The sequence below is a fragment of the Helianthus annuus genome, chromosome 5, assembly GCF_002127325.2.
Source record: "Helianthus annuus cultivar XRQ/B chromosome 5, HanXRQr2.0-SUNRISE, whole genome shotgun sequence".
In the NCBI taxonomy this organism is placed as follows: Eukaryota; Viridiplantae; Streptophyta; class Magnoliopsida; order Asterales; family Asteraceae; genus Helianthus; species Helianthus annuus.
In genome coordinates this window covers 73,429,714-73,441,873 of record NC_035437.2, presented here as the reverse complement: position 1 = coordinate 73,441,873, position 12,160 = coordinate 73,429,714, and the positions used below count along the sequence as shown (strand labels likewise).

General features: G+C 38.3%; 1 protein-coding gene across 1 annotated transcript; it reads right to left on the bottom strand.

The window, feature by feature from the left end:
* Positions 1-1,394: 1,394 nt before the first annotated feature.
* Positions 1,395-2,076, bottom strand: LOC118492114. The gene is made up of 2 exons (XM_035989906.1): positions 1,750-2,076; positions 1,395-1,631 (listed from the first exon to the last, which is right to left on the bottom strand). The coding sequence occupies exons 1-2, from the start codon at positions 2,074-2,076 to the stop codon at positions 1,395-1,397; spliced, it is 564 nt and encodes a 187-aa protein (XP_035845799.1).
* Between the last annotated feature and the right edge of the window lie 10,084 nt (positions 2,077-12,160).

Below are 12,160 nucleotides of genomic sequence, written 5' to 3'. Positions count from 1 at the left end.
ACGGTTTGATCAACAGCATCCTCTGATGTCTCATTTGGTTCCTCGTCAAAGGTAGGAGCGGGTTCCTCCTCTGAGTCGTCAGAAACGTCAAACGACGGAGCTGGTTCCTCTGGCGGTTCATGAATAGTTCCACTTGGTCCTGCTTCATCATCGTGAGTATCCACGGTGGGTATAGGAACATCTAGCGGTCTAGATACTGGCTCTTGTGACTGACTTTGCTGATACAGGTACATAAGAGCAAGTTCCTCATCACTCGGCTCGGACGGCAAATGAAAGGATTCCCAGAGCTTGTCGTAGTCGAACAGGAATCTTTGTCCGGGAAGTTGTTGCGATGGCGTGTGCTTCTAACAATCCACATGATGGACCTGAATCACCTTCCCCGGACATGGTACAAACACCCTTTTTAGCGGGCTGGCGTAACCTACAAAGAACCCTTCATTCGCTTTCGCTCCGAATTTACCGTCTTCATCTATAAAAGTACACGGAGAGCCAAAAGGTTCTAGGAACTCAAGATTTGGCTTGTAACGGTGCAGCAACTCAAAACACGTCTTTTTGTATTTCTTCACAGTGAGAACTCGGTTCAAAGTATAGCATGCCGCTGAAACTGCTTCACTCTAGAAGTAAATCGGAAGCTTGGAATCGGCCAACATTGTACGTGCAGTTTCGATCAGGGTCCTGTTCTTTCGTTCAGCCACACCGTTTTGCTGTGGTGTGTACGGCACACTGAATTCATGTAATATCCCCTTCTCGTTGCAGAACTCGTACATTTTGTTATTCTTGAACTCCGTTCCATTGTCACTCCGAATTCTCCTGATTGGCAGCTTGTACACCGTTTCCATCTTCTTAAACAAAATCTTCAACGTCTCGAAAGTTTCATCTTTTCTCTCCAAACATGCAACCCACGAAAACCTCGAATAATCATCTGTCACCACCAAATAATAAGAATCCCCGCTGATGCTTTTGACGTTGACAGGCCCGAAGAGATCCATATGCAATCTCTCGAGAGGTAACCTGATTGTGTTGAGCATCTTTGGTGGATGCGACTTTCGAACCTGTTTACCCTTTTTACAAGCAATGCAATCATCAGGCAAATAAAAATTCTTAACATTTACACCCTCAACTAAATCATTGTGCACCAGAAAATTCATCTTTCGTACATGAATATGACCCATTTTCCGGTGCCACATCACAGTTTCTTTTTCAGTTGCTTTTGATTTAGTGACAAAACATTGTTTTTGAGGAGTTCTTGGCGTTGCAGCGCTCATATCTAGAATGTAAAGATCGTTAACCCTTGGAGCGCGCAACAGCACCAACTCATCAGGGACTTTAAACCCTGGCTTTAAAACCAAACACTCTGATTTTGTAAAATGAACACTAAAATCCTTTTCACATATTTATGATATGCTTAAAAAATTGTTTGTCAACTCTACAATGTAGTTCACTTTGTCAAAAGATATCATGCCGTTGGTAAGCTTTCCCTGGCCGACAATTCTGCCACCTTGGTTTCCAGCAAACCCCACGTAGCTTCCATTTATAGCCTTGACATCATACAAGAGAGCTAATGACCCAGTCATGTGGCGTGATGCTCCACTGTCCATTATCCACCTCGAAAGAACAGACTTGGGCAGCCCCTGCAACCAACATACAAACACATTACTCAAACAATGATGCCCACGATTTCTTGACTTCTGACACGGATCCAAACACTACATCGCACTTCTCATTTGTTTTAGGAAAGTTAAATGTGACATTTGAAGCTTTTTCTTTGACATCTTGTTTTATTTTGTTGTTAATTGTGGGAAATTCTGACAAAAACTTATCAAGCTCAGTCTCAAACTCAACAACATCATCCTTAACAAGATTTGACTCATTTTTCAAAACACTTTCCATTTTCTTGATTTCAACTGTCGGTTTAGATTTCACGATCCACGATTGATTTTCAAAAACTTTTGCTTTGGGGTAAAACTTTGAAGTCTTGTGAGACTTAGAAGATTCGACAATCTCGAAAATCGATTTCGGCTTATCCTCCGACTTCAACTTTTCACCTCTTTTAAGAATTCGGATCGGATAAACCATTTCTTGTTTACCCTTTGCAACAACCGGTGATTTTGGTCGAGATTTTTGAACGATTTGTTTTGAAACACTTTTGTTTTGAACCTTAGGTTTTTCAACTTTTGGTTTCTCAACCACTTGTTTTTGAACAGATTTTTCAACAACCGGTTTCTTAAAAACTTTCTGACATTATTTAGCCATATGTCCGATTTCATTGCAACGATAGCACACACGTTTGTCATACTCGACAAAAGTGTTACTAACAGTTTCCACTTTCAGCTTCTGCGCTGCATTGAAATCGTCAACAGCTTTTAGACTAAAGATATATTCTTTTTCATTCTTAGTGTTAGGACCAGCAATAAACACATCATCTATCCTATCTTTTGGCTTGACAACCTGTTTAGCCATCTTCTTCTCAAACCCAATACCTTGGTTTTTAAACTGATTTTTCTTGTTTCGACCTTTACCCACCCCATCTATCTTTTCTGAACTATTGGGTCGTGAAGTATCAAATGACTTTTTCAGTTTCGAAAAGAAATCAGTTTTCTTGATTTCGTTAACACTCATTTCAACCAATTTGAAAACTTTCTCAACATTCTCGAACTTGACATTCTGAATCGGAAATTCAATGTCAGAATAAAGTTTGTCAGTTCCAATCATAGTATAAACCACCATGATCGGATCATCATTCGCACTTTTATCCGTGTTCGACAAATAACAATCTAAGAAATTCCCATCCTCCTCAGAATCACTAACAGACTCCACCAACTTAGCCTTCTCAGATTTTTCACTTTCATCATCCAACACCTGATCAATAACAGTTTTGATAACCTGGGATTCGTTATCAGTGTCAGATGCAGTGAAAGTGATGTCAATATTATCAGGTAAATCACTTTCAATAGTTTTCAACTTAAGGTTTAATGCAGCTTCCACCCCATCTGGATACTTCTGAGTATAGTGATTCCACATTGGGGGTGGAACGCTTTTGAAGGCAGGTGAAGCATGTGGCTATTGAGGTACAATTTGTCCTAACACATAAGATGAAGCCACATAACTCATCAACTTTTGATCAATTCTGTCATTTTCAATTTTAACCAACTCAAGTTCTTTTCTTAAAGATGCGATCGTGTCAAGATGAAAATTAACTTCTCTTTGTTTATCAAACAATGTGAATTGAGCCAAGTTTGTTGCTTTATCATTTTCAATACTCTCTTTTTGAATCATTTTGATTGACCTAGATAACGTATCATATGCCTCTTTTACCTGTTCTAGATCAAACTTCATCAAATCAGGATGTTGTTTCAATTCCTGATACTTAGTGTCTTTTTCAAGACACTCCATGCAAGGTTGTGAACAACTTTGACATGGTGTTTCGGGGATTGAAACATTTTCAACAACAATCTTATCCTCACACACAACTTTACCAACTTGATTTGACTCTGACTCAGACGATTTGACAACTTTGACCTCTAGAACTCCACTTTCCTCTCCTAGAACTGACATCTTATCGACTGACTCCTGGAAATCTGTGTCTACCTCTTTCAACTTGCTCATCAACGCTTTGTCTGCGATCTCCTTTAGAACCTCCCCGGTCATCTCTTTGGAAACATCGATCACCTCCTCGACTGTTTCTTTCTCTTCTTCAAATCTGGGGCAAGTTCCAATTCTCGGTTCTTCAAAGAAATCTGCAAAAGAATCAAAAACGTTAGGAGGCAGAATAGATTTCATGTATAAACAAATTCCTCCTGCCGGATTGAAAGTTGAGAACTTCAGTCACTGATTCCTCAACTTCTGCAGCACCTTCCTTAGAAACCTTTTCAACAACCTCAGGAATCACCTCATCAACTACCTCAGTAACCACTTCATCAACCACCTCAGGAGCCACCTCACAAACAATCTCAGGAACTACCTCATCAGCAATCTCAGTAACCACCTCATCGATAACCTTCAACTCTGCAACTGTCTCGGTAATCTCAACTACCTCAACCATCATTGCCTGATCATCCTTTCTTGGAATAAACTTATCCCAACTAAACCCAGAAGCGACTTTTTCATCATCTTGGTTTACAATAAGCGCCTTCTCTGGTTTATTCTCGATCTGAGGCCTCTGAACAGCTGGCTGTTGATTTGGTCTGTGATAGATTGCCTGTCTGTAGTAGTCGTTTGTGAACGGGTTTTTATGATTATTCACTTCACGGTTGGGACATTCACGTTTGAAGTAACCACGTTCTTTACACTTAAAACATGTAACCTTCGACTTATCAAACCCTAATTTTTGATCAGGGCCTGACAAACTGCTTCGACCAGTAATCTCCATAAAGCGTTGAGCTCTACGTACCAGACTCGCCATGCACCACTTTATATCTATCAATTCAAGTTTTTCAGGATCGATCTGGTCGTAATCCTCTTTTGTCATATCAGGATTACCGATCCTTCCCGCCACCAAACCTTCATAAGCTTCCAGAACTGATGCTAGTAAAGCAATGTGTTGCTTGGCAGCATTCTCGGTTATCTTATTTCCATTCTTGATGTTGACAGCCATGTTACATTGCACGCCAGAAACAAATGCCTGCTGGTTTGAACCTGTAGAACTTTGAGGTGAATTCTGTTCTGGAACTTTGATGTTTGGCTCAAAGTTGGCAAATGGAGTAGACTGACTTGACTGGTAAGCATTGGATGCAACATTGGAGGTGTTGTTAGCACTAAACCCGGTCTGAATCTTCGGACTTTGAACATTTGTTGCTGCAGGACTATTTTTATAATACAATGACACATCTTGCGGCATATTTGCTGAGTTCATCTTCTTTATCTTTACCAGCTCCAGCTCATGAGCTTCTATTTTCTCGATAAACACACTCAAACTGTAATTCACAAAATCTGAACTATTTTTCAACATCATCAAATACGTTCCCCATTCTTCATAGGGAAGCGCATCACATAGCTTGTCGATCCACTCCTCATTCGTTTTCTCGATATTCAACCTTCTCATTTCGACAACCAAATGACAATATCTCTCTATCAGTTGCTTTGTCGACTCGCCTTTAATTCCAGTGAAGTTATCAAATTCTTTCTTTATCAGCGCTTTCTTACTCTTTATCATCGACGCACTGCCTTTAAACTTTTGTTCCAAAGCTTGCCATATCGATTGTGCACTCTCATCGTGCTGTAGCAGAACTAGAATATCTTCCTTGATCGCTTGCTGCAGAATACTAACCATCTTCTTCTCTGCTTTAAACTTTATCTGCTCCGCATCTGTAAGACTTGCGATAGTTTTCAACATATTCAACCTATCCATCTGAGGAACATATTTGCGTTCGATTTTCATCCAGCATTCTAGATGATTGGCCTGCACCCAGTTCTTGAATCTCCCGGACCATCCCGAATACTCGTCTAGACTCATCAACTTTGGTGGCTTCTGCATGGTTCCCAGTTCATTTTCTAAGTTGACGTTTTGCATGATGCTCGCCGGACTTTGAACCGTACCAACTCCCGAAAACATGTTGTAAAAATCCTGATTATCCATTTCAAATGAGACACTTCTTCAAACGAAAGGTATAAGTTTCAAACGATAGGATTAACTATGGGTTCAAACGGAATGCCGATGTTCAAACGATGGGACCAGGTTCAAACGGCAGATTGTAGTTCAAACGATGGTTTCAAACGGTATGACACTTTTCAAACGACGGAATCAGTTTCAAACGGTAGTCTAATAGTTCAAACGATGGGAACAGTTTCAAACGATAGACTCATGTTCAAACGGTGAGTTTCAAACGATAGGTTCAGTTTCAAACGATGGAAGCTAGTTTCAAACGATGGAACCTGATTTTCAAACGATAGGACACACCTTTCAAACGGACTCCAAATCTTCGTTCAAACGGAAGGTTGTTTTTAGTCCATTTTTCTCACTTTCAGGTTGAATCAAGATCTGATATTCTCAACGATTGGTAAGTATACTGTTTTACACACTCTGTCAAAAATTCAGTCCAATTTAACCGGCCAAATGTTCTGAAATCCTTTTCTGAGCTGAAATACCCAACTGATTCAAGTGTAATCACTCACAACTGGCTCTGATACCAATTGTAGGATCAGTATGACCTCTGAAACGAGTCAATTTGAGCAATACACACTGATTGAGTGGCGGAAACACTCAATCAGAGTAGAATCAGATAGAAAGAGTAGAAAATTGATGAAGATACTTTGCAGATACTTTAACTACTTGCTTCTCATTCACTTTCACTTGAAATTTTGGCAGAGTAACATTACATGACAAACCTAACCGTTTGAAAATGAGAAGCCACTAACCTATATATAGGCCTTACCTGACCGTTTGAAAGTAACACATACACTTTCAAACGGACAACATACAAACCCTTCCGTTTGAAACATATCAAGCTTGTTTCAAACGGAACCCCTATAAACTTATCAAAACTTTACATATTTGACCCCTAAACTATATAAACTTGACATATTTAGACCCTAGACTTAAGACATAGGCTTTAGACACAATGTACCAACAGTTAAGCATGTTCTATCATGCTTAGCTCGTCACTTTTAGTTTAGTGCTTATATAGGGTCGTAAGGTAAGCGATCTAAACAATCGCTTATACTTTCGAACCCGACCCATTTGGTCGATCATTAGGATCCGACCAAACACATTAGGTGACCATAGCTGTAACCTTCCGAGGTTATACCTTATGGTCACAATGTTAGGCGTTCCAAACGCGTTTTACGCGAACGACGCGTTAAGGTAGCATAAGCTACCTAAACGGGTCGTAATGGGTCGCAAGCACTTAGGTTAGGTTTCATTTTAGTATGTAGGCTTTGTTAAACCATATTACACGAGTCTCCATACTCGTTTGGTTTACGAACCCGCATACTATCCGATCCTTCCGATTTTGGTCCGGTATATTAATATAGCTACCTATTAGGTGCCGTTTGATATCCCGTGATCTCTAGCATTGTGTGATTATTACACAAGGAATTCAAAGCAATCTCAGGTGAGTACATAGTTCTCCTCTTCTACTGTTTTCAACTGTTTTGGGGTGAAGCATGTGTACCTATCTGTTATTTTCATGATTTCAAAGTATAATTGATTATACATATCTCTTAACAAACTAATTGATTATCTATGGTTTAAACACTGATTTCTCAAAGATTACAAAATTATTTGTTGGAATAGTACTTATTTTGTTCACCAGACCGATTGGTAGTATGATATAGCGCTATAGGACTAGACACCCCATTCCTGTTGTCATGGAATGTCTGAAACCAATTTGTTTCTCCATCCAAATAGGGATTTCCTTTATGGTATCCTTATAGTCTCAAAGGTGTAGTTTGATGCACTAGGTCTGAATGAATTCTTAAATCGCACCTTTAAAGTATATTTTGATATACTCCCAAAAGTACAGTTTGATATACTCTCATGTGTGGTAATTGTACAGAACCAACATATATATTTTATCAACAAACGAAAACATATTTTTAATATGTTATTTACAAATCCAAAGTATACTGTTAATATGCTACTATAAGGTTATTCGTTTAACCTTACATTATTTTACAAAGCATAACTTTTGATTTATTCAAACACTTTGTTTTGTACATTTTTACTTGTGGTTTAAGAAATCTCATTTCACTTACCATACATAACTTTTGTTTATACATTACATGGTTTACATTTAACTTGAGTTATACAATAACCTTGGACTATTGGTTTAAACATGAACATTCTATATTGGTGGTTTGGTTTGCGTAAGTGACTTAAGTAACGAGGCGTGTGTAATATGATACAAGATTGGTGGATACGCCGCTGGTACTTCCTATATATAAGTTTTTGTATGGTATTACATATCGTAGCGTTATTTGAATCATTTCAATTTAAGTCATATAACACTTTATACAAATAACATACTTTTTATAAGACATTGTTTTACAACAACTTATCTTATACAAACTCATTTTTACTAGGTTATCCATTTAACCTTACATTTAATTATACATATCATCTGATCTTATCGTTTTTCAAATGATTTACAAGACAAAGCAAATTACAAGGTTCATGACTGACTGTTATTAAACGTTTTCTTTAAACTCAAGTCATGAATCCCATTTTCACAAAACCTATGTATCTCACAGGCATTTTTATGCTGACGTACCTATTTTTACACATGTTTCAGGTGCTGTCTTGAGATGATTGTTGATACATGCTACATTTAGGATGGACTCATGCCTTAGCAACTTTAAAACTTGGAAGATCATAGTTGTACTTATTTGATTGTATTAGAACAATGAGTTCATTTAATCAATAAAACAATATTTCAATTTCCATGTGTTATGAAACAATGATTCTGTTACAACACTCCCCGACGTTTCCGCCACGTTTGGTTGTTCCACGTGGTCGGGGTGTGACACTTGGATTGACTTTTGATCACATAAAATACTGGCTTTATTGGCTATTAACCAATCCATTCCTAATACAACATCAAATCCTGCTAGATTCATTGGGTAAAGGTTTGCAATAAACTTCTGGTTTAAAAATTCTATTCTTACTCCCTGCAAGATTTCAGAAATCCTAACGGTTTCCCCATTTGCTGTTTCTACTAGACATTCTTGTGGGAGTTTAGTTAATGATTGATTAAGAAGTTTGCAAAACAAAGTATTAATAAAACTTTGGTTTGCACCAGAGTCAAATAATACTTTGGCAAATACATCATTAACTAAAAATGTACCGGCTATCACGCCTGGAATCATCTTGGCTTCATCTGCAGTTAGAACAAATGCTCTAGCATTTTTAGTGTTCTTGTTGTTTGTGGCTGGCGCTAATTTCGGACAGTTGGGCTTGAAGTGGCCTTGTTCTCCGCAGTTGTAGCATATCCTGTTGTTAGCTTTCTTCCTCCAGTCTTCTTCCTTATGTCCAGATATTTTGCAAAAATTGCAATATATTGAGCATCTTCCAGAATGCTTCCTTTTGCAATACTTACAATATGGTGCAGATGTAGAGCCTATTTTTTTCCCATGGTTGGTATTTCCAGAATGGAATTCCTGGGTAAGCCTTTGAGATAGGTTCCTCCTTTGATCCTCTTCCCGTGTACGCACTAACTCATCTGTCAAGGTATTTGCTAGTTCTACGGCTTCTTCTATAGTTTGAGGTCTAGCTGCCTTGACTACATGTCTAATTTCCCTGATTAATCCCCAGATGTAGCGGGAGATTAATACTGGTTCTGGTGATGCAAGGGTTGGTACTATTCTAGCATATTCAAAGAATGTGGTAGTATAACCCTTACTATCTACTCCAGTCATCCTAAGGTTTAGGAATTTATTCGTTATCTGTTCTTTTTCATTGGGAGGACAGAATTTCCTTTCTACCATAAATTCCTCCCATTCCATATTGTAAACTCTATCACTTCCTCTAGACTGGAGGATAGTGTTCCACCATTCTAAGGCTGAGTTCTTAAACAGATTGGAAGCAAACATTATCTTATCCTCTTCAGCACACTTGCTTATTTTTAGAACAACCTCAGTCTTTTCTATCCAGCGTAGAGTTGCAATGGGTCCCTCACCGCCCAAGAATTCTATTGGTCTGCAGGACCAGAATTCTTTATAAGAACAACCATAAGGCATGGTTCTTCTTCTTTTAGGAATGGGCGCTTGAAGTACAGGTCCATTGTTCACGATGTGTTCCGGTTCAGTTGGTCGCTTACTGCTATGCTTACTTTTATTATCAGCTTCCTTAATAGTTTGAAAAATAAATGGCATTGCATCTATGATTCCTTGTGCCAGTATGTGTTGGATGGCGTTGTTATCCACTTGGTTTCCATTGTTATTATTGTTTGGATTCTCATTAATCGGGTTATTGTCATTCTGGTTATTATCATTCTGGTTTTCCTGATTCACTTCGTTGTCCATCTGAATTTTAAACATTTACCACGTATTAATATCACAAAATAATATTTAATACAACCAATCACACAACACGCAGGTTGATCAAAAATGTCGATCATTGCTACTTACTTTTTCTTATAATATAATATGCATCTAGCACACACCGATACTGAAAATTAAAATTACAATACCTATTGAAATAAAATTACACTAATAGTAGTAGGCATCCGTAGGTTTTTTTTTCATACACACATATTATATTATTATTATTATTTATTATTATTATTATTATTATTATTATTATTATTATTATTATTATTATTATTACCATCTCCACCGTCATCTCTACGGATATGGATTCATCCAGAAATCCATATTGCGCTCGTCGTACTTCCAGACGAATCGCTCTCCCACCTGTCTCATCCTCTCACTACTCTCTAAAATTTCCTCACCGAATGTCCTGAGTTCTTGAACATTTTCTGCACTCATTGGGGGTGCAGGTTCTAGGACTGGTTTGGAATCTGGGGTGCGAGTTCCTGGTACGGGTAAGGATTCTCTAAGATCTCCCTAATGTATTGATCACTATTGTAGTAGGGATTTAGAGGGTCTAATGTATTGATCACTATGGGGATTTAGAGGGTCTAAACCTGGGTATGCTCCTAGATTCGGCATGGGAATGTCTTCTGGAATCGGGTAACGTTGCACATAGTCCCTATTATCGTCCCACCACGGGTCGTAATTTGGGTCTAAGGGATTGGGTGCTGGTACCCTAGGTATCTCCTCCGGGTTAAAATCATGCATTTCAACTTGATTTTTAGGGTTTTCTATCTCCATGGGTTGGTTGGGAAATGGTGGTTGTGGTTGGGGTGCTATCAGTTGTTCCAGGTTAGGGTCGGCTGCAGTGGTTGCTAGGATATGGAAATTGGCTAAACACCTATTAATCATGTCTTGGGCATGGGCATCTGTCTCTCTTTTGGCGGCTGCTAGTGCTCTCTGTTCTTGTAACTTTTTCATTTGTTTCCTACGCTCATGTGCTCCCTTACTGAACCATCCTCTCTTTTTCCGAGGGAATGGCTCTTCAGACTGAGCCTTAAATGTGACACCCCAGGAAAACCAGTGAACAATACACCTTACCTAGCTTCCTCAGTGAGTGCGTACCAAATTTCGGGACGAAATTTCTTTCAAGTTGGGGATAATGTGACAACTCGAATTTCCAAGATTCTATTTCGCATTTATTGCACGTTCATTCATTGTTTAGTTGTTTATTTGCATAATTAGTTGCTATGGGATTGTATACGTTTGATACAATGAAGTGTATTGTGTGATTGTGCATGGTTATGTGTTAATTGTGATAAATTTGTTAAATGCAAAAACTTGGTGGTGAAACTATTAAATTGTTGTGAGATGGTGTACTTGTGTAAAAGCTAATACTTGAGGATGAAGAGGGCAATTAGTGAAATCCTAGTAATACTTAACCCTAAATCATTCACTAAACCCCACACTAAAATCCAAGCACGTACTTTCACTTCTTTGGTTCTCTCTGGGAATCATCACCATCATCATTGGCAAGCTATTCATCACTTTCGATTCCACATTTCTCTAGAATCAACAAAAGGTAAATGATTATTGTTTATTGATTGCTTGATTCTTATCAATTCTTGATTCTTGATTATGTGTTCATGAAAACCCTAGTTCCTCATATAATATTCTGTGATTTTGATTTGATTCTGGATAATTGTGATTATGATGATGATTAGTTGCATGCTCGATAGATTATTCTTGTGATGATTGTTGTTGTTAAGCATAGGTTGATTGATTATGATTCTGCCGTCAATATGTATGAAATTAGGGTTAGAAACCAAGAAACGTAACTGCTTTAATTTCAAAGATCGAGTGATTGATATGTTACTCAGAGTTTTGTGAACGTACATGCTTGTCTGAGTTTTACAACACTATGAAAGGTCCGAATTTTAGCCTAAGATGATTGTCTGAGTTTGTGTAACAGTAGATGTTGTCCGACTTTTAAAACCCTAGCAAAGGGGGGGTCCGAGTTTTAAGTGAATGGTCCGATTTTTATTGAAATCACATTTGTCCGAACTTTATAAAGGACATGATTGTCCGAGTTTTATAAGAAGCAAATAGGTCCGAGTTTCATGGGTTATCCAGTCCGACTTTTCTTTAAACATAGTGGTCCGACCTTTTACATGGAGTTATAAGATCCGAGTTT

Excerpts from the sequence above, each read along its gene's own strand:
- LOC118492114 (XM_035989906.1), bottom strand. The coding sequence starts at position 2,076 with ATGGTTTATCCGATCCGAATTCTTAAAAGAGGTGAAAAGTTGAAGTCG. Across the intron at positions 1,632-1,749 it reads TCAAAGAAAAAGCTTCAAAT|GGGCTGCCCAAGTCTGTTCT; the intron begins GTCACATTTAAC and ends TGTTGGTTGCAG.